This window comes from Lepidochelys kempii, chromosome 2, assembly GCF_965140265.1.
Source record: "Lepidochelys kempii isolate rLepKem1 chromosome 2, rLepKem1.hap2, whole genome shotgun sequence".
Classification (NCBI taxonomy): Eukaryota; Metazoa; Chordata; order Testudines; family Cheloniidae; genus Lepidochelys; species Lepidochelys kempii.
The window spans coordinates 167618878-167641943 of NC_133257.1; the positions used below are offsets into that span (position 1 = coordinate 167618878).

General features: G+C 39.9%; 1 protein-coding gene across 4 annotated transcripts in view; it reads left to right on the forward strand.

The window, feature by feature from the left end:
• GRB10 (growth factor receptor bound protein 10) overlaps positions 1-23066 on the forward strand; it is a 263650-nt gene that overhangs the window by 229589 nt on the left and 10995 nt on the right. For all 4 annotated transcript variants that reach the window (XM_073332709.1, XM_073332708.1, XM_073332712.1 and 1 more), the window contains 6 exons: positions 6306-6421; positions 10048-10122; positions 13023-13160; positions 14016-14126; positions 16484-16582; positions 22709-22786. In XM_073332709.1, coding sequence (XP_073188810.1) covers positions 6306-6421; positions 10048-10122; positions 13023-13160; positions 14016-14126; positions 16484-16582; positions 22709-22786 — 617 coding nt within the window. The remainder of the gene's footprint in view (positions 1-6305; positions 6422-10047; positions 10123-13022; positions 13161-14015; positions 14127-16483; positions 16583-22708; positions 22787-23066) is intronic.

The following is a 23066-nucleotide window of genomic DNA, read 5'->3' on the forward strand; positions in this document are numbered from 1 at the left end:
TGGTTCATGTAAAATGACAGCTTCCAGCTTTGTTCATAGCGTAAGACAAAATTGACAGTGTAGGTTACAATAGCTACATTTTGTCAGTCTAAAGCACCACATCCACATGTGGGGAGAAAATTATTAAAATTTTAATTTTAGTAATGCTCATTAAACTGCCAGGCCCTCTTTCTATATTTCGTTTCCCATCACTGCTGATTACCAAGGTATTGTGTAAACAGAAGCCTTCTCCTTTGTAATCAACATCCTTCTCCTGCCAGATTCATTCAGTGATGCCACTATTCAGTGTTTGTGACATCACAATAGCTTCCATGGTGACTAATTGTGCTGTCAAACTCTGGTGTGTGACATCTCTGAATGAATCGGGCAGGAGACTGATTAGGAAATCAAAAGCTTCTGTTTACATACAAATAACTTGGTAATTAACAATGATGGGAAAAGAGCAAGATACTTATCAGTCTGAATTTATATACAGTAGAATCTGCATATAGCAGAGCTCCATTTTATAGTGAAGCACAAAGGAAATCCTAGATTGTTTCAGTGAAGTGCAATGTACAAACTGCAACTTGAGTTATAATGAAACTTTCCATGGGGGAAAATAACTCCGAAAAAAGTGTTAGCCAGCCAGTATATCCATTTACAGGTCTTAAAAATATACTTCATGATTTGAGAGTGTATAAAATCTTGTAATTTTTTCAAAGTTGAAAGAGCATCCAAGATAAAAAAGGAATGCAGTTTGCCACCCGAAAGAAACTTCATCTGAATTGTCTGTTCCATAGAGTGGAGGCTTATATATTCAAAATATATATTGCACTAAAGACCATGCGCAGGAGAATTAAAATACCACCCATCCCCCAAAAATCACCAGCACAATTTTGGTTAAACTTATTTAGCACATTCGCTATGCAACCAAATTTTGCTGGCACTTGGGTGGCTTCTCTTAGAGGCTTTTATGTGCATGTTTGACATTGCCAGATTGTGGCAGTGGTCTCATAGTCTTCTCTCACCAGCCCACAGTTCAGTCTACAATTAGGTGCCCCATACTCGAAAACCTTCCCTCTACAGATGTGGTTTCTTGTAATACATCTAGGTACACTTGAGATGTGAAACAATCATTCCAGCTGTTTTGGGGTGAGGGGAAAGAAAACATAAGTGATTCTTACGGCTCTGTGAACACGTTTCTGGAAGACTTTTATGACAAAACTGAGCGTTGCTCAGATGGTAGCAGTAGTAATGTTTTAGTTTAGAACGTGGCTCTGAAGTCATCCAAGAACACGGTGGCCCCCTAATAGTTTAAATTTTCCTCCTAACCTGCTCTGCTACATAGGAGCTCTCTTTGTAGAATCAGTTCAGTATCACACAATGGTGGCATAACTTAACTTCTTGGAATGTAGAGTTCGCTGGTTAGTGTGGTAATACTTTAGGTTCCTGCTATCAAAGAGACCTTAAGCAGACTGCTTACTTCACATACACACTCATTTGTATGTCAAAATAACACTTCCACATGCAAATTGCTGCAAATAGCTGTTTGAACATGCAAATTAATTTGTGTATCCAAAACTGTGTTTATAGAAGCAATGTTTTTGATACAGCCTCCAGACCCATTTAGATTCCTGGCATCTAAGGTCACGCTGCACTTTACTTAAAACCTGACATTAAACTCTAAAATTTGAGTTATTCCAAACATTTTATTTGTAGCTCTGAAAATCTAGCTTATTCTTGCAAATGAGTGTCTTCCTTGTGTGCTGCTTTGCTAGTCCTTCTGTTCGTATAGCAGCTTGGTCAGGTAATTGTATTTTGCAGAAGCGAGGCCTTCTACATGGATTTGACATACACAAAGGTGTGAGCCTACATTTCTATATTTGACCCAACGAGGGCCATTTCTAGTTGCTTTTTAGACCGCAAGGCCATCAGTCACCATGTTGATGGCGTTGGTTGTGGCAAAGCCCTTAACAGGGAGGACAACGTGAAGGTTGCCATCTTCCTCTCCTTCTGCTTCACTATTACCTGCTATTTTTTGAAAGGGGAGGGAATTGAGTTATTTCAGTTTCTTGTTAATGTCTGATAAAGACGATGATGAAATGAAGTAGTCATGAAAATATGTTCTTTGATCATGTTCTAGCACCCCCCGGCACTTTGGAAAGTCGGCGCCTGTGATGATTGTAATTTGTCCATGTATAATGGCAATGTGGAATTAAATCCTTGTTTGCAATTGGGTTAAAGCTAGGAGACTGTGCATGCTGACGCACAAGAGTAGCATGTTTGACTTCTTGAGGATAAGCATGAAACAACCAGATAAAACAAATAACTTTATATAATTGTTGTGAGTTACCATTTAATAACACTTAAGACACATTTGTGATTCTAATTTTGGAGCCAAAATTTAGTGTATCTCTGAAGTTGTTGTGTTGGTACATCCATAGCCAAGTAACTTGTAGAAAGCCTCATCCCATTAATCAGGATTAATCAGAAGGAATGTCCTTTGTTGCAGCTTGTGTAAAGATGTAGCACACTTACAGCTGTGCATTTGCTTCCCCTCAACATCTAAATCTGCTAAAACGTTCAAATTCTGGTTGGCTTGTATCATCAACATGAAAATCCAAATTATGTTGTGACGGGTTCCCCTGGGGTGCCACCTGGAACTGAGCTCTTTTCCCACCAGCCTGGGTTTCCTCTCCCACTGTGCTGCTGTAATAAGCTGGAAAGCCCTCCGAGCTTGCATTCTCACCAGCATTCACACAGGTAGAGACACATCCAGCTGCAGTTACATGCAGGCTCTCCAACCACCAGCTTCCCAGTTTAGGACCCCGAAGCAGAATCGTCCTGCCCTGGTCAAATCTGGCCAGTATATGGGTTTAACACCCAGTCTGCCTCTCCCTCAATGTGAAGAGGACCATGCACACTTGTGGTAACCAAGCACACCATGCACACTTGAGGTAACCAAGCAGAGATTTTTCCCCAAGCATTCCAGTCAAAGCTCAGTGGTTTAGATTAAAACAAAAACAAGTTTAGTAACTACAATAGATAGATTTTAAGTGATTATAAAGTATAGCAAACACATCAAATCAGATTACCTAGTAAATAAACAAAAACACAAACTGAGCTTTAATATACTAGATAGGTAGGATATGCATTAGCAAAAATTCTCACCCTGAGTGATAAACAGGCTGGCAGATTCTTAAGACACAAACTGCCTTTCCCTTGCAGCTTGGGTTTCCCAGGTTTCATACACAGGCTATAAATCCCTTTACCCTGGGACCATCACTACCTTTGTTCAGCCTTTGTTCCTCAGGTGTTTCCAAGTGTGGTAGTGTTGGGAGAGTGAGGTACCATCATGATGTCATTTTCCCTTTTTATATCTTCTTCCCGCTTGCTGGAAAGCTCTTTTGCTGTAACCTGGATCAAACCGTTCCCATTGTGTAGCACTATCTCTGAGAGGTTTCTATTGTACACAGTTCCTGGGGCAATCCTTGTGCTTGTGTGCATTTCCTCAATAAGCCATTAACATTGCTTGGCCTTTTTACTATTGTACCTGAAAGGCTGCTTGTGGGTGTCTTCAACCTCACGACATGTTGCAGTAACACATACATAGCCAAACTTCATACGTTCACGTATGACGATAGCACATACAATCCAACGAGATATTAATGTCTAGCAGATCAAGACTTAGAATGATACTGACAAGGCATGCGTTGTGCAGAACATATGCTAATTATATGACCATGGTGAATAAGGGGGTGCCAGGGTGTCACATATGTTACTTCAGCAGAAATGCCACCACAAAATTTCAGAGGTAGATAGAAACTAATTTGGTAAGGAAACAAGTTTGTTCATCTCTACACAATACTTCCGTCAAACATTCATGGGGTGTATTTAGACAAACTAAAAGACAAAGTACAAGCCACATTGCTGGCCTAAATTACACTTCCTCAGAATAAGCAAGACACATACTCTGACTACCTTAAAATCGATGTGAGCTTGACACTGTATCATGAAAGATGAAAGACTTTAAGCTCTGTAAGATCAACCAGGAAAGGCAGTGCCTGAACCCAAGGCCCTTTACAGGGTGCAACCCTCTATGAAGTCTGTAGTCTTTAAATTAAAAGACTACTCGGGGGGAAAAACACCCCACTGATCTGTTACCCTGTTGGAGAAAGGTTGAGGTAGCCAGGACCCAAACAGCGTAGTTTTTTATAGATTAAAATTAATATTTCAAATTACATTCGGAAGCCAGTGGAGAATTGGGAGATTTATGGAGCAGATCCTAAGCTGGTATAAGGTGTCACAGTTTCATTGATTTTAGTGAAGTTATGACAAGTTACACTACCTGAGGATCTGCCCCCAGATGTAAAATGCTCTCTGTAGCTAGCACACTGAAAAGGAGGCTGCTTTCTGCCCTTGCTGTATCTTCCAAATGATCTTCAGGGGTAGCCCCATGAAGAGTGAAGTGCAATAATCCAATCTGGTGGCCTCAAAGGCTTGGAAACCTCTAAAGTCCGCAATGAAATGTCACAGTTGAGCCAAATGCAGATGGGGAAAAGACAATTGGCCCTCCAGTGGATCATTACTAATGAAAGGTAAATCTTAATTTTAGCCTACTAAATTAAACAGAAAGGCATGCAAGAATATGCCTGCTTTTGAGATTTCAATCAGTTTTTGCTTTTCATTACACTTGAAATTATCACAAGAGAAGCTTTTCCCATGCTATCTTGATAATTCTGGTCCTGGCTGAAACCTTGAAAGTGTAAAGACATGTGAAAGTGAAGTGTGGAAGGAGTTACCACAGAACCACAAGAGGCTTGAATTTTAGGCAGTTTCAGGTCAGTTGTGTTTTTTGGTTTGGTTTGCTCGTTCCTAGTTATATACTAGAAACCTTGATAATGAACCATCTGAAAAATAGGGAACATGTTGTATGCAGTGATGTTGTAGCAGTGGTTGGTCCCAGGTTATTAGAGATACAAGGTAGGTGAGGTAATATCTTCTCTTGGACCATCTCCTGTTGGTGAGAGAGACAAACTTTCAAGCTTACACATAGCTCTTTTTAGGTCTGGGAAACATACTCAGAGTGTCACAACTAAATATAAATTGGAACAGATTGTTTAGCATAAGTAGGTAACACATATTTCAAGGGACCATTCAAGGTGAAATGTTCTGTTAACACCTCTCCAGTTGTGGAGGGGGGATGGGGCGAATTATGGCTTTATGCAACCAATCTGTTCCGCCTTGTATTTATCTGTGACACTCAGAGTACATTTCCGTGAACTAAAGAAGAGCTACATGTAAGCTTGAAAGCTTGTCAACCGAAGTTGATCCAATAAAAGATATGACCTCACCCAGCTGGTCTATAATACTCTGGGACCTACACGGCTACAGCAAAGCTACATAGAACAGAAGTTGGTCCCTAACAGAGATTACCTCATCCACCTTGTCTCTGAAAAATACTGAAACGTTTTCCTAGAAACATTCAGTAGGCCTACCAGGACACTAACATCATTGTCCCGGAGTAGACTAGCACCAATTGTCCTCTAAAAGTTGTTTTAAAAAACTTTGAGCTACTTGTTTCAATGGAATAGTTCCCATTAAACTAGCTTGTTCTTTCTTTCATATGTATTGTACTTTTGAACTGAATTATAAGAAGCAATAGTGGTGGGATGTTCATTCGTACAAATGACCAATTTTAGTAGCAGAAAGTTGCCCTGTGATAAATACAAAACTTCTATTACTGTCTGTTGGCACTCCTTTAAGAGGGATCCTTTGACTTCTTCTATAATAAACTCAGTATCTTATAAATCTGGCCTGAAGTTTACCTCAGGATCATATTAGATTTTGAAAAGTGTGCTGAATAGGACTTTTTTCACCCACCTCAAGTTACATTGCACGACTTAATGGTGGTCCCATCACACTTGTTTCTTAAAGTTGTCCCCACCCCTTCACTCCCTTACAATAGACCAAGTACCGAAAGAAAAATTTAGTTTGTATTACTCAAGTTTCTTGCAGTCATTGGGGTACACAAACCATCCTATTACCTCTTCGTTCCCAAGAGTCCTTATTTGTCGCGAAACCCTACCATGTTAAATCTAAACCATTTTTAAAGCAAAATTGCTTTATCTATGGTTTTATTCCTCTAGGTCCAGTTTCAGCATAATTTGAGGCCTATAAAAGCTCTTTTCCCACAGAGGCTTTTGTTAACTTAATACAGAATTTCTGTGTAACAAATGAATTCAGAGCAGTTTCACTTGTACTATTTGGAACATTTTCCTTTTTTCTACCTGATTAGACATTAACATTGTATTTTCCCTCCACAGAGAGGTGCTTGGAAGACCATGAGCTCGTAGTCCAAGTCGAGGCCACTATGGGAAGTGAAAGTAAATTTTTGTTCAGGAAGAATTATGCAAAATATGAATTTTTTAAAAATCCAGTGGTAAGTCTCATTGTCCAGAATGACTGTAAAACTGTCTCGGGGGGGGGACAGAAGCTGTTGCATACTGTCTCTTAGTATAGTGCTTAGCACAATGGGGACCCCACAATATGTTATATATGTTAATAATGAGCATGGTAAGGTCTTGGTTGTATAAAACAACTTTCTTGAAAACAAGTAACACAGTTGCCCAGAGATGCTTAACTTATCTTGTGCTCAAAAATGAGAATCTTGATGGTTATCAGACTGCACAATCTGATTGTTTCGGGGTGGCTGTTCCTGTGTCTAAGAATGACCATACAAAGGGAAAGCCCAGCTTGGTTTTTCTAAGCAACAGCCGTTCAGTTTATTCATTATCCTGAAAGTTATTAATTGATCTGAAGCAAGTTGACCAAATAATGTGAATATCCAGACCTCTTAGTTTCTGCCAGTAATGAAGAAACCTGTGAGTAACCTCTAAGGTGCTTGTCATACCTGATTTTATCAGTATGTATGTTGAGCAGGGGTTCATAATAGGTAAACCTACTACTGTTTTCTAGTGGGTTTCTTCTTTCTCCTTTGCGGATCAAAGTAACCCTACCTCTCGTTTTCCTCTCCTCCCTTCTGCCTATGAAACTTCAGTTGGTTTTGCATTATATCACTGAAACTAAGGTTAGTATTAGAAGAACCTAAACGCTATTGTGATTTTAAAGGTATCGCAATCTTTCTGAGCTTATTTGGAACAAGATTTTCAAACTTGGCCAGACATGGCCTAACGGGTGCGAACCTTAGTTGAGTGCGCACACAGATATTTGCAGATCCAGCTGTTGGTGTATGTTTGGCAAACTGCCCCAGCCGTACCACCTTGAAGTATCTGGATGGATTGTACGTGATTTATAACCTTTGCATTTCTATAGTACTTTTCATCTGATAACCTCAAAGTGCTTTGACCTTAAGCCTTGCCACACCCATATGTTATGAAGCATTATTTCTGGTGAAAAGTTGGTGAACTAGCACATTTGTTTCAGTGATTTACCTAAGTTGGTAGCAAAGGTAAGAATAGAACCCATAATGTTTGGCTTCCAGTCCCATGATCTCACCATCAAATGATGCTTCCTTCTTTTTCTATACCAGATCAGGCCACTGATCCCTTCAGTCAGGTGTAAGCATCTGGTGTTGGCTAGTACTTAAAGGAAGATGGTAAATTTAATCTTCATAATTCACCTGGCTAATTATATGACGGGGCAGTAGGGTGATTTCTCTCTCTCCCTCAATCTGTTAGTGCCTTGAAGAATGAGACTTTTATTAGCTGAAGTAGAATGAATAGTGTTCCTAAGTACAATAGATTTTATTGCCGTTTAGCTTGTTGGCAACCTTTTAATTTGGTTTTATAGATACCCGTACATTCAGCGTTCTAACAATGATTAATAGCTCAAAGAGTAACTTAATGTGATGAATTTATACTGGAAGCATATCATGCTGTACACCATGGTACTTATGTGATAGACATTTTAAAATGTGGTACAGAAAGACAGCTAGGAAGAGGAAGTCTGAAATAAGGTAATCCTTTGAATATTAAGTTTTTTGACTTTGGTAAATAATGAGATCATAATATGGAGCATCTGTAGAACACTCAGAGGATTTAGAAACACCATGTTAGTGTCAAACAAGATACTTGGGTCTAAAATAAATGACTATGCTACAGTGACGGTTATGTAAGAGGAATGGATGTTTACTTAGAGCTTGTTAGTATCTAGTCTGTGCAGCAGAGAATGCTGTACCAAGCCTGCAGATCTTGTGTATTTATGCATGTTCAGAAAATTTTGTATTCATTTTCCTGGAACACTTTTTAGCTAACTGTTCATTATAAGAAATAGATTGACATTGCCCTGAACATAGTAAATGTATTGGAAAAGATTTTGAAAGGGGATTTGTCTTGATAGATTGAAAAGTGTCAAGATTTCAGCAGAGTTGCTAAGCAAATGGGTGTCGGGGGGGGGAACCTAACAGTTACACATGAATGCTTTCTCATCATTAAAGTTTGGGTAATTAATATGATCCATTCTGGTGGAACTGAACAACTCTGGAATCCAACCCAATACAACACAGAAAGGTGCTTTGGTTAGAGGGAGAAAACAGCTATTTTAAAGTACTTATGGGACACCCACACCCATTTCCGTAGTAACTGAGCATCTCACATTCTTTAATGTGGTTTTCCTCACAACACTCGGTGAGGAAGGTACTGTTATCCCCATTTTACTAATGGGGAGCTAAGGCACAGAGAGCCTAAGTGACTTGCCCAGGGCCACACAGAAAGTCTCTGGCAGACCAGGGACTCTAATCTAGGTCTCCCAGGTCCTCAGCTAGTGTCCTAACCACCATACTATTCTTTCCCTCCATTGCTAGAAACCAGAGACTGTAATTCCTAACTCCTCTCCCTACCTCGAAAGATGTCTTAGATTGAGTTTTCTATTGTAGAGGAAGGAGAAGAATGTTATGGAGAATTTTCTTTATCAAAGATAAATTTATCCTTCATTTCACAGATGGAGAAATGTACTTATGAAATATTTCAAACTTTATTTTTTTTTTTTAAAAAAAGCCATATCAATGTAGTTTGGCAGGGAGGAAGAAAGTGAATTGGGCTTGAAAGCTTTAGCATCACTTACGGTGTAAGGCAGGGGCGTGCAAACTTTTTGGCTTGAGGGCCGCATTGGGTTTCTGAAATTGTATGGAGGGCCAGTTAGTGGAGGCTGTGCCTCCCCAAACAGTCAGGCATGGCCCGGCCCGCACCCCCATCCGATCCCCCCACTTCTCGCCCCCTGATGGCCCTCCCCGGGACTCCTGCCCCATCCACCCTTCCCTACTCTTGGTCCCCTGACCGCCCCCGGACTCCCCGCCCCTAACTGCCCCCGCCACCCCGTCCAACACCCCCCCCCCCGACTAGCTCCCGGGACCCCGTCCCATCCAACCACCCCTTCTCCCTGACCACCGCGCACTCCCTGCCCCTAACTTCCCCCCACCACCCCATTCAACCCCCCTCTCCTTCCTGACTGCCCCCCCATGACCCATGCCCCATCCACCCCCCCGCTCCCTGTCCCTGATCGCCGCCCCATCCAACTCCTCCTCCTCCTTCCTGGCTGCCCTTCCAGTACCCCTGCCCCCATTCAACCCCTGTTTCCCGCCCTCTGACCGCCCTGACCCCTATCCACACCCCTGACCACCCCCCAAAACTCCCCTGCCCTCTATCCAACCCCCCCCACCCCCTTACCGCACTACCTGGAGCAGCGGTGGCTGGCAGCATGGCTGCACCAGGACAAGCAGCCGTGCCGCACAGCACAGAGCACCAGGTCAGGCCAAGCTCTACAGCCCCTACACCCAGAGCATTGCGCTGCATAGCAGTGTGGCTGCGTGGGAGGGAAAACAATGGGGGAGGGGCCGGGGGTGAGCCTCCTGGGCCAGGAGCTCAGGGTCGGGCAGGACGGTCCCACGGGCCACAGTTTGCCCACCTCTGGTATAAGGAATTCTTGAATTCAGTTAAGAATAATCATGATAGAAGGTGGAGACTGGAAAAGATCCATCTGATCTAGTCCAGTATGTAAATGCAGTCTGACTCCAAACTGTCTTTCCTCCTACCCCCCCACCCCTTGTAGAATTTCTTTCCGGAGCAGATGGTTGCCTGGTGCCAGCAATCAAACGGCAGCATCCCGCAGTCGCAACTTTTGCAGGTATTCTAAGACAGTCTTGTGCTAAAGTAGTCTTTATAAAGGGTGAGGGGGGAAGATTAAAGAGGACTGGAAACGTCATTGGGAAAAGAGGAGATTTTAATTTAGCGTATGTTCATACTGTTGAATATTTTTGCCGATTTTAGCCAGTCTAATTTAGATTTTAAATAATGGTAAACGTTAACTGTTAGTAGTTAGTTTGCCTTTGCTCACTAAATTGCCATCTGGCCTTACCATGGGCTGCTGTTAAGAGTGCCTCTGATGGCTAAGCTGTGAGAGCGCTGTGTGTGTATGTGATCTATGTCAGTTTGCTGACCACCCAGGTTACAGCTGCACAGCAGCTAAAGGTATACTTTCCAGATCAGGTAGATGTACACGTGTTAGCTTTGATTGAGCTAGTGAGCTAAAAAATAGCAGTGTAGCTGCTGCAGCGTGGGTGGCAGGACAGGATACCTGCCTGAGTACAATCCCATCCAAGACCCTATGTATGTACATGGACATAGAGTTTGTGGTGCTTAACACCAGTGGGAGTTATGCATCTCATCTTCTGAGGCACTTTGCAAAATCCCTCTAAGTATCTATCTGCATCTTTACGTGCCTGAATACCTTTAGAAATCTGACCCATGGTGGCCAGAAACAATCTGTCTATTCGCTAACTATGTTAATATTTCCCTTGTTAAATAAATCAGTTTTAAATGCAAAACTTGTTCATCATAAATTTCCTTTTTCCTTCTTATGTATCCAGCACATTTATGGTAGTTTTATTTAACTAACACAGTTTTCAAAGGCTGGTTTTGTACAGGTTTAATTAAATGCCAATTTCTTTCCAAATGCAGCCTGACACAAATCCTGAATAAAAAGTACCTTCGTCTAGTAAATAAGAAACGAGTTGCTCACCATTTGCTAACATCGTAAAAATTAAGAATCTTAATTGTATGTTAAGATATATAACTGCTTTAATAAATGTATGTAAAAAAGTGTACCTTCATGGTTAGAAAGGATAAGTACCAAATTTAGTGGTAAGTTTATTTGCTTTCACATAAACATATGTCAGGTTGATTCTCATTGGTTGGTATAACCACTTTCTTATAAAAATAACTAAAAACTTATAAATGCAAAATAAGATTAAAACCAATGGTTTAATACATCCTGAATGGTACTAAAGGCAGACAAGAGAAAAGAAATATACCATAGATGCTTGCCTAAAGTTTTGTAAAAATTATATATATACAAATACAGTTTGAAACAATGCTGCATACATATATTATACCTTATTCAGTTCAAAGCAGTTCATAGTTCTTATAAAGGAGCATGTTGTGTCAATATGAACAGAGCACATGCTGGGCATCCTAAGAGAAGCAGACATTGACCTCCAAGATTCTTTACCTCGTAACAGGGCTTACATACTTATTTTTACCAGGCGAATAAAAACCAGGGCAACACAAATATAGAAAACATCAAGTCTTCTATGGAATATTCAAAGGGCATGAAACATAAGTCCTAACTGACTAGCTTCACCCAACAGCCTGCTGGCTCTGGGTTAGACAGATTTTCATGTCTAATCAGCACTCTGACTTACAAATGTATTTCTAAAGTGACTAGGATTTTCAAAAGTGAGTTACCTAAAGTTAGACACCTACATAAGTGGCCTGTCTTTCAAAGTGCTGAATGCCTAGCAGCTCCCACCAACTTCACTGGGTTTACTCTTGATTTACATTCCATCACTCTTAATTTATTTTGTCTTGCACGAGGTGAGAAGAGAACATAGCAATAGCTGCCAGGAGAAGCAATTCAGGCTCCGGTGGAAGATTGAGTATTTGGGGACAAAGAGGTCCTGAGCTCTGTAGCCCTTGTCCTTCCCTGCTGGTAAACAGTGGTTTTAAATGGAAAAATTGCCTCAACAAAATTTAAATTTGTTTAGAAAAATTCTTACCAAAATCATGGCATTGCAGCAAATACATATACTTGCAGCGTGCCTTATATTAAAATATCTGAGCACAATACTGCCTCAGCTAGATGACCTATCTCTTCCAGCCCTACAGTTCTGTGATTCCTTTGCCTGAATGCATATTCAGCTGTTCCCATTAGTTCACCTTCTAGCATCTCTGTATACGTTAGAAATAGCATACCAACCCTAATTTCTTAAAATATTTCTTGGTCCTGACTTCTTGGGGGCTTTGTAGTTGTTAAGATTTAGTAGAATGCAGTGTATTTGAGTTACTGAGTGTGAAATGTTCTGCTCCTTGTGCATACCCCTGGGCGGGACAGAAGGGGGTACACATGATATTAATTGGTGGTGGATAATCCGGAAACTGGCTGTTCATTATCTAAATTTGCTGGATGAAGTCTTGCATTCCAGTCAGTCGTTTCCAAGCTACACTTGTTGGCACATTTCTAGTGGCTAGCAAGATTCTTAGAATTAATAAGCTGCCTGTGACTATGCTGTGTAAACGTTGATTTGAAATATCACTTCGTACTCATCAGTGCAAGAGGAGTAGAGGTATGGAAGAATGGTTACATTCTGTATTGCCTAGCATCACACCCGGAGCAAGGAAGACCTCCAGTGTTTCTTGCCTGGTAAACAGGAATATGCCAATGTGCTAAGTGTAACTAAGGGTGTGTCTAGACTAATAGTTAGTGCATGGCAAGCTGGGGTGTAAATCTGCAACGCTGTAGCCTGCCACACACTTAACTGTCCATGTGGACCCAGCTGCTGGACACCAAAAGTTCCCTAGTGCATGCTGATCTACTTTGCTTTGAAAGAAGATAGCAGCTCTCACTCAGGAACATTCAAGTCTAAATCAGTGACTGTGACTGACTGCTCCTTGCTACAGGTGTGGTGTTAGCTCTGTCCATGTTTATGATACATAATCAGATAATTTTTTAATTTTCATCTCCCACAGAACTTTTTAAACTCCAGTAGCTGCCCTGAAATTCAAGGTTTCTTGCATGTGAAAGAGTTGGGTAGGAAATCGTGGAAAAAGTTATATGTGTGTTTGAGAAGATCGGGACTTTATTGCTCCACAAAAGGAACTTCAAAGGTAATTTAAAAAAAAAAAAAAGAATTGCGCTACTAAAATTGTTGATATGTAAAATGAATTTCTACTTACAGTAGATTTTTTAATATAAAAGTTTCCACAGAGTTTTCTTTAAAAAAAGGAGATGATGCAAAACAATAAATAAATTATGGGCAAGTAGCAAACAAGACTTGGGTTGCTACATCCCTTCGTCTTGAATATCCATCTTTGAATTTATTTATTATAATAATAATATACTCAAATATACGTGTGATTTTAATATATAAAAATATATAAGTGGCTACCGAAGTTGCATTAAATGAGAGTTTAGGGATTGGGGAGAAAAGACTTGCTTTATAAGTGAACTTCTTATGGGTTTATTTTAGATGGTAACTAAAGGCTGAATTATTAAATTTGAAAAACTTTAATCAGAACCAGTATAGCGATGTAGAAGGCAAAACCCACTTTAAGCATCATTTACATCATACTGGAATGTAACTGTTTGTCAACTTTCTGCATAAACTCCCTCCCTTCTCCTGCTATTGTGTAGTTTTGCGGGGGTTGGTGCTTTGTTTTGTTTTGGGGTTTTTATTGGTCTCATGGTATTTCCCTTGCAAGCAAATATCTCAGAAATACAGATCCGTTTGTCAGTATGCGTCCTGAGAACAATTTTCCCTTTACAAATGTATAGCCAATCTGAAGAGGTCAAATTGTTCATTTTAGTATATGTTAAATAAAACTTCAAGTGCTTAGAGAGAGGCAGTTTAAATGTGCATACACTGCCCTCTGATGGATGTTATTCTTCAGAGAAGGTATGGCTGGCACTGAAATGTTTCAGTGGTTTAATCCTACAATTAAAAAGGTACAATATTTCCACAGGAGCCAAGACACTTGCAGTTGTTAGCTGACCTAGAAGACAGCAATATCTTCTCATTGATAGCAGGCAAGAAATTGTATAATGCTCCTGCAGACTATGGATTTTGTGTAAAGGTAATTCCTCTCATTAACTTGTTCCCAAGGTGGAACTGAAATCGTTAGCATTTTTTTAAGCAAATTTGTGATACCCTTACTCACTGTGTGTAGAAGTTTACTCACCAAGTAATCCTGTTGACTTCAGAAGGACTTTTGGAGACTGGTACTAGGCAGTGGGAAGGTGAGAGTAGGAGGGCAGCACAGTCTGACCAAAAGGAATAAAACTTCGGACAGCAGCAAATCGAGTAACAGTGACAGTTGTTCCAGGTTGTCCATTTACTAATATAGTGATTTATGTCTAAATAATGCTATAAACTTTACGTTTATTTAAATGTAAAAGTCAATGGCATTTTCAAATAACTGAGCAGACAAGACCTCACGAGGTTCCACAATGGAAAACCTAGAATTGCATGCTTGTGTATTACTCTTGGATTCAGAAGCTCTGATGTTAGTACATGAGAGGGCCCCTGAAGCTTTAAAAATATAATCTGAGGGTCATGGGCGTTCAGTTTCTGTGTGGGTTTATTTTAAGTATCAGTGCTTCTATGCTGTGAAATCCTGGAATGTCTTTTGGACTGGCAGGTTTGAGTACAAAATCATCTAACTGCTGTCAGGTAGTGAGCCTGTTGGATGGCCTTGGGGTTATATGTTCAAACACTCTCTCCAGACATTCACATATAGTCTCTACTTTTCATACCTTAATCACTGTGAAAAGGAAAGTTCCTTGTGAGAGCGAGTGCCCAAATTACATAGCAGAGGATCCCACTCTAAACTGAGGTAAATGGACCAATATGACAGGCAGCTTGTTTGCACTTACTTTAAAGCAGAATGTCAGTTTGAAAAACGAAGAGTAAAGTATATTGGGTTGGTTTTTAACAGTTATGCCTGGCCTACCTGCAGCTTTTGTACTGGTATAACCATGTGAGTTAGGGGGATGATTTTTTTCTTTGACCAATAAAGTTATATCTGTACAACCAGTAGAGTGGTTGCAGTTATACCAGGATAAAGATACTCAACTGGTATAGCTTATCCTTATATGGGAAAGGGAATTAGACAGAATACTTTTTACTAGTATAATGCCTGCCATGCTAGGGGTTGTACTGATATTAACTGAACCAGCATAGCTGAAGTGGTACAACATTTGTGTATAGACACACCTCAGTGTGCCTCCCTCTTTCTCATTGTTGTCACCAACATGCCTGGTAACATTTTTTTAAAGCACGTAAATCCAGTTGTCTATCATTTGGGTACTGTTGAAAATAAGGCTACCTACTGTGTGTCTCCATGTAACAGGTCCCAGATGAAAATCTGTGGAGAGGAGTGGGGAGACAGGCATGGGGGCTGCTTTTATTGATGGGTTTGTGGTGGTGGAGGCAGTAGAGAGTAGTTCTTCATTTCTGTGAACTTGTCTCTTTCCTAGCAAGTACCGTTTGGCTAGAAATAAACTCTTTCCCCGGGTAAGGAAGGATGGCTAGTGGAGACATACTGAGTTAACCAGGGAAAGCCATTTGTATAGGCATTGAAGGGGTGGGGTAGAGCTCTCCTCCCCTCTTATATGGGGCTCTCTAAGGCAATGTATGTAGCTCCTCACAAGGCAAACCTGACATTCTCTGGCCTCTTATCTGCAGAGGTGTGGGTAGCTCCAGCGGTAATATTTCTGCCTGAGTGCCATTGGCAGAGGGGACAGCAGGAGCTGTTAGGGTGGGTAATTGTCAGGTAAACTTATCTGTCAAAAACATAAACTCCCATTTTTTTTGTTTTGTTTTAATTACGCACAGTCTTCCTCATTTCAAGTGTAGGTGGTCAAAAAAACACTTCCAAGTAGTGTATTCATCTTAACATGAACAGTAAGAATGCAGGAAAAAACACACTCAGCAATAAGATAATGGTTATCTGAGGAGTGGTGTGGTTAAGGCACGGGACTGAGTGTTGGGAGATCTGGTCCCTGCATCCAGACTTCGTGTGTGACATTGGATGGGTCAGTTCATCTCTCTACTTCCAAATCCCATCTTTAAAATGGCACTAACAAAGCCTTCATTTGCAAGGTTATTATGGGGATTAGTTTACTTAAATTGTACAGTGTCGTGATAGCCTTGGATACAAGATGTTTGAGTGGCAGAGTGTTGTAAAATGGCAAAGATTACAAACTGATCATTCTTCTTTTATTGGGGATCAGTCAGGGAAGTTGGTTGCAGACTTTTCTCTCCAAATATATTTTTGCCTCCACTGAACAGAAGTTCAGTGTGAGCGAGTATTTTTTTTTGACACATACTTCCCGTTTTTTTACTCTCTGTGCCTGCCTTTCCTATACAGTACATGTCAAGTGCTGTTGCTTTCCTGTTAAATGTAACTGAATTCTCTCTTACATTTTGTAGCCCAACAGAGTGAGAAATGAAACTAAGGAATTGAGGTTGCTGTGTGCTGAAGATGAGCAGAGCAGAACATGTTGGATGACTGCATTTAGACTCCTCAAGGTACCTACTTTCTCATAGCCTAAATTAGACTAGGTCTACAGCTGTCTTCATATTCTTGAGAGATTTCAGCTTTCCCATACTATTGTGCACTGAATACACAAGGCAATATTTTTATGAAGAAATCCCTAGTTACTCTTATCGAACTGCTCACTTATGTATCCCAAGGTCAGCTATATTCTGTAGCAGGTACTTCCATTTTGGAAAGTAAAATACTGGATACAGCTTTTAATCAGAAGCTTGTAACCACAGCATTAGATTATATTCATTGCACGTATAAATAAAACACAATCCTGGCATGGCAAAATATAAAGTATATGTTTGCCTCAAAAATCAAAACAGTCATTGGTTTTAAACTCATCATGTCAATGCAGAATCTACCAAAAAAAAAAATATATCAAGAGTTTAGGTAAAGTATTTAGGCTCATTAACTTGCAGTGATTTTAACTAGTACAAGATACTGTATAGTGTCCTGTTCTGCCATTTTGTTCAGAATCTTTGTTTTCTATTTCCTGAGGCAAATTGACTTTTAAAAACTGCAGTGGTTTTTTGTAGTGGTTTTGTTTAACTGGTGTGGCTTCTAATAAAACATGATTCAACATCCGACCTGGGTCAAGAGTATGTATATCTGAGAGCAAGGAGTGAATATGTTTTGCATTGGAAGGGGTGCATGGAAGGACACTTAACTGTATACTCTCAACAAAAACAGTAGTATTAGCTTCCTCACTCAGCTGGCAGGGTGATGGTGTAGTTAAGAGTCTTGTATGATAGATTGTGTTGGAGTGGGGTAAAATGGAGAGAAACCTCAGTGGGAAACAATCTTTTGTGTTCTAGCAGAGAAGCAATGGACTGTCTGGCCCCCATCGAGGAGGAGGTTGGTTAGAATCTACAGATCTGTAGAAGTACCCTTTATAAATTCCAACCATGAAAATCTCGTTTAGAGGAGAAGAACCTAGAGGCTTTCAGAGCCTCACTTTTGTCAAGGGCAACATAAATTCTCTCCTGTCTCATCCATGAAAAGCCTCCCCTCCGTGCTAACTCTCAATTTCTGTGCTACAGCTTTATGTGAATATAGTGCCACTATGTAAGGTGGATGCATAAGAAGTCAGATCCAGGTGGGCAACACAAATTTAATGTTGTCTTCTTAGACTTAAATATTCCCAAGTGACGAAGGGGTGCCCAACTCCTGAGACACCTTGAAGGGCCAGATTTCAGAGGGGATGGGTACTCAGCACTCTCTGAAAATCAGAGGTCTTTAAGGTGGGTGAAGAGTCACCCCAAATCACTTGTCACATTTTAAAATGTATCCCCTAGATTCTAGTTAATGCATTTATAGCATCTCCATACACAATGTCACATCATAACCAAAAGGGCAACTTGATGCTGGGGTCAGCCAATGGTTTTGTATTCTTGAGGCTAAACAGGAAGTTCAGTATCAACGCTACAGCCCGCAGTGCTCCAGTAGGAATGTGGCACTGTCTTAACTGCAGGATAATTCTACAACCTCTGAGGTTAACATTATCACTTTCTATTGTAATCCATTATCAGTGGCCAAACCGTCCCTCACACAGGATGTTTACCAGGAAGTATTGCAGAGTACGCAGAAAGTTCATAGTTGTATATTTACCTTATTCTACAACACTTTTATCCCCAGACCCACTCCTCAGTTTTAAAAATTTGTCTGGCTGGTTTGTCTTTAGTCCTGGCTAATTTCCAGACAAATGGGATAGAAAGTGGTAATTTTAAATTTGTGTTGCATGTCATGTAATTTTTATCCCCCAAATTACTAAAAAATTTAGTCTTGAGAAACAAGATATGGTGGTTCAGCTATCCATGAATTGTTTCTCTAGGTGCCAACTCAGAGATGAGACTTCCACTGTTAGTCGCAGGGGTTCTTCTACATACTTTAGGGGCATCATTATTGAAGCCAAGCAAAATAATCACGATTATTACCTTTGGCTATTTTATTATATAAAAAAGGAAAGGAAAACAAAAGACAGAACACAAATGATAACTTGGCTACTTCCATTACAGTCTCTTCTGGGTGCCACTCTGTAGAGAGTAGACATTGCACCCTTGAGAACTGGCCTTTCTTCGGTGGAGCCACTTTTCTCTTCATAAATTGAGACCAGGGTCTTATTCCCAAAGTTGCTGTGAGCCCAATTTCAGTGCATCGTTAGAAAACCAAGACTGTTTATAAATGTGCAAAAATTTTGTTGCAAGGCAGGCGAGTCCTGTTGATTTTTAGGAATAACAAACAGTTTGTTTACTTTTCCCAGTTATAATCTTTACCAAATCTTAATAAATCAAAGAAAGGATTTAAATCAGTTACTTAGAAACCATTTATGGATCTATCTTAAGACAGACCAATTAACGAATATTAAGAATCCTAAATCCAGTTAACTATTTTTCTGTTTATCAGTGTCTACACAGAAAAGAAAAACCTGGGGCTGGCCCATGCCAAACAAATTGGGCTGCGGGGCTGTTTCCTTGCTGTGTAGACTTCCGGGTTTGGGCTGGAGCCTGAGCTCTGGGACCCTCCCACCCAGCAGAGACCTAGAGCCCAGGCCCTGTCTCCACTCCAGACCTATCTGGTCTCACTATTTGGTGGTTACCAGGAGAAGCTGTTGACATCTTAAGTTAAAAGAGCATTTCCATATCCCAATAAAATCACTTCAGGAGTTTTTAAATCTAATCTCTTGGCTGTGTGTGTTGGGGGCTCAGTTTAGAGTTTTTATAATCTTCTCCTTCCTATTTTCATGACATTTTAAGAAAACATCTTGTCGGCTTGTTTAGATTCAAAGTTGGCTGCTGTCATCCTTTCACTGGCTCCATGCCTTCAGGGTTTGGTTATGGGTACACCTTCAGCTTCTGAATATGCAGTATGCTTAATGAACATGTGACACATGTCTATTGGTCTTTGTTCTCTTGTGGCAGGAAAACCTTAGATAATTTTAAAGGTTAGTTTTAACTTCCTTTTTATCCAGGCGTTTTCTGAGAGAGGTTCAACAGGAACTGAAAATCTTTTTTAAAAAATCCAAACACTCTCTTGTTCTTTTGTATTGAAGTTTTTTAGTTCTCCAAATAGGCTCTTAAATTTAAATAAATTCTTAGATTTTAGCTTAAATAGTTACGAAAAATCATCAACTTCTTTAGAAACAATTTTTGCAATGATTTGGAATGATTTGTCTAGTCTTCCTGAGTTGGGTGAGGGAATTGCTGCTTGAGTATGCCAGATAGTATGCTAAATAATCTCAATTAATATAAATATTTTATACTTACATCAGTAATCAGTTTAGCAAGGTCACTGGATTCCATGATAGCACATAAAGCATTTTACCATTTACATAGCAATGATTTTAGGAATTACATTAGAAGTTTTGCTTTTATGTAACATATTCAGAAGTATGCATTTCACCAGGGCTTGCCATCTCAACATTTAAGAAGTAAACAAAGGTTTTCTACAAAATATTTCTCAAGTATAAATGTTTTTCTTAAGGCTTCAAGGAGCAAGATTTTAGAATGACTGTGAAATAATTCTCTTTACTACCAACTTTTTTGCTTCTGATAATACGTCCCTATACATGACTTCTTTTTCCTGTTAACATCCTCTCGAAGTCAGGACCTAACTCTTTTGCAAGGTCTGTTGTTTGAGATAAACCATTTCTTTTCCAACTGACATTTTAGACAACAGATGTGTCCTGTTCTGTGATAAGATGCTCTGGTTTGGATGCCTTGTAGGCCAAACGGCGTTTACCAGTTGCAGTATACAATTTGCAATTAAAAACTACTATTAAATATTCTATACCAAGCACCAATCACAACAACCAAGCTTACATCCGTTTTTCAAAACATAGCAGATAAGACATTAGTATAAAAAAATAAAGCAATATGGGAATTAAAAAATGCATTTCAGAGTTAGTATAAATATCCCTAGAGGTAATACAAGTGGTTTTATCTCCCTGGACACTTGGGGAGTTTGTCACGTTGACAGTCAACAGAATTCCTAGGAGTTTCCTTAGCTTGGACATTTCATATGATAAAATAAATAAAAATATGTGCCTCTGAGGAACTTTTCTACAAGCACCGTATGCATGAAAGTAATGATAACCATCTCCTAATACTCAGTAAAGGTACAGGCAAGTTTGTAATGACCTAACATTAGAAGAGTAAATTTATAATAATTTTATCAAAGTTCCTTTTGCATCAGTAGTGAAGTTCCTCTATCACACACGCACATATGGAACTTCAGCTTTTCAGTCCATTCTCTGTGCATTAAGCTCTTATTTTCCAAATCAGAACTCATTGATTTGAATGCTCTCCAAATTATCTAACCCGTTAATCTTTAAGAACAATTCTCTGTAAATTACAGTACAGAAAATCCTTTTCCCATTTGTAAGTGAATACAAAACAGGCTGTACTAGATAAATGTACTCCAGGATATGCATGTTGTTTCTTGTATCCTGGACTGTACCTGAATACAAAATGTGTATCTGATTTGTGCAGATCAGTGATACCCAGACCTCAAGTGGCTAAATAGCACTGTTTTAATATTTTGAGCTGCAAAAGAGCCACAGGAGACCCATTAAATGCTACCTCTACACCAGTGATTTTCAGACTGAGGCTTGTGAGCTGCAAGTGTCTCTTCAATGTCCACTAGCATAGTTCTGTCTCCAGTTACTTTTTACTGAATTTTGATCAGCTAACTGTCCAGGCATGCAATAAATTGAAGCCATTATTTAAGATTAAAAGCCATGTGGAAGCCATGGTCAAATACTGATTCTCAAATAAGAACATGTATTATAGTCTATCATATTTTTTCTACATTCGAAGCTGCACATGAGTGTAAACTTTGTCATGAATGATGAGTAACATAGTTATAGTTCCAGATCTCATTTTTGTACGTGAGATTGAAGTACAGTGCCACTGTTACTTCCTGTTGAAATAATTATAATAAATTATATACAAATGTAGATACAGAAACACTAACGTTAAATTCAAAACTGAACTGGAAAGCTTAAAATCAGTATGTTTATACCCAAAAGAGTCCAAATGTATACGATCTACTTTATTATTTTCTGTGCTCTTTAAAGGGTATTTTGGTAGGAGGAGGTAGAAGAATACTACTGCCAGTTCCTCTGCCTCTCAATGCTGTGAGACCTTCACTTATCGGAGGCATTACTTCCAGTCCAGCTCAGCCTCACTCATTCCACACATAAAATTGCATCATACCCCCTGTGCAGTCTGGAGCTTTCTAGGCACAAAGCCAGCAGAACATTTGCAGCCTCTTAAGAGAACTAATTACATACGTTCAAGCACTAAGTATGCTCTAAAAAACCCTGTAAGTTAGACAAATCATAGCAAGACCACTGAAAGCCACATATGAGCCTATGGTATATCTCCCTGCCAATTTTTTAATCTCTTAACACCAACCACTGAAGGGTTCGAGCTATTGTTTTTAAGTCCCACTATTAAAAAAGGGGAAAGGGGGAGATGAAAGTGCGTGTTCTCTCTTTTCAGATAACTGAATCAATTAATCAGTTTCACTCAACTGTTAAAAAAAATAATTTGCTCCGAGTGATGACTCTGCCAACTTTCACCCTCAAAAGTTTTAAGTAGCTGAAAGTGATCTTTTTAGAATTGAATCATTTGTACAAACTTTATAGGCATCACTGTGTTCTCTGCCTAAAATAAAGCAAAATCTGCTTTGACTGGGGAATCCAAGGGATCAGCAAAAACTGACTGTCCAAGTGGGCTTCTCTTTAAAGGATGGATACCACTGTAGCGGGAGATGTCGAGACATTCTGAAGTGGTGGCTGATGAACAGGAGTTGCTAAGCAGAGATGATCTGCCTGGGCATATGTATGAGTCTTACTTGGGTGCGTGGATCAAGCTGTTCATGGGTATTTAGTTTATATATGTGGAGGTGTTATCCTTGTGATAAACTTACCATGCACGTTTGGCTGCCTCGGCTGCCCCGTGCTCATTATTACGTAATCCAGTTTGCCCGAGGACTATATCTAATACCGAACTAAGCGTGCAGTATCCTCTCCAGTGTAAGTGTCATTACCATAGTTGCTGTAAAGAGATTCAGTTGAATGTTTCTTTTCCTTCCATCTCCCTCTCCAGTATGGAATGCTACTGTACCAGAACTACAGGATTCCCCAGCAGAGAAAAACCATGCTTCCCCCCTTCTCCACTCCAGTTGTAAGTCCTGACAATTATTTTTAAATATATTGCCGGTCCTCCATCCTTTTGTAACCATTTTGCAATGGCTTACCTGATAATTCATACTTCTCTGAACTAGAAGGCTTTGCACTGTTCAATGATGTTTATGAAATCCTGTCTCCCCAGATGAGACTCTGCTCTTTTATTAATACACCCAAGCATCCCTATTTGTTTTAACCGCTGCTGTGCACTGAGCAGAAGCCGCCAATGAGCTATCCACAACAATCCCCAAAAGATGGTCCTGTAAATTTTAAGGTCT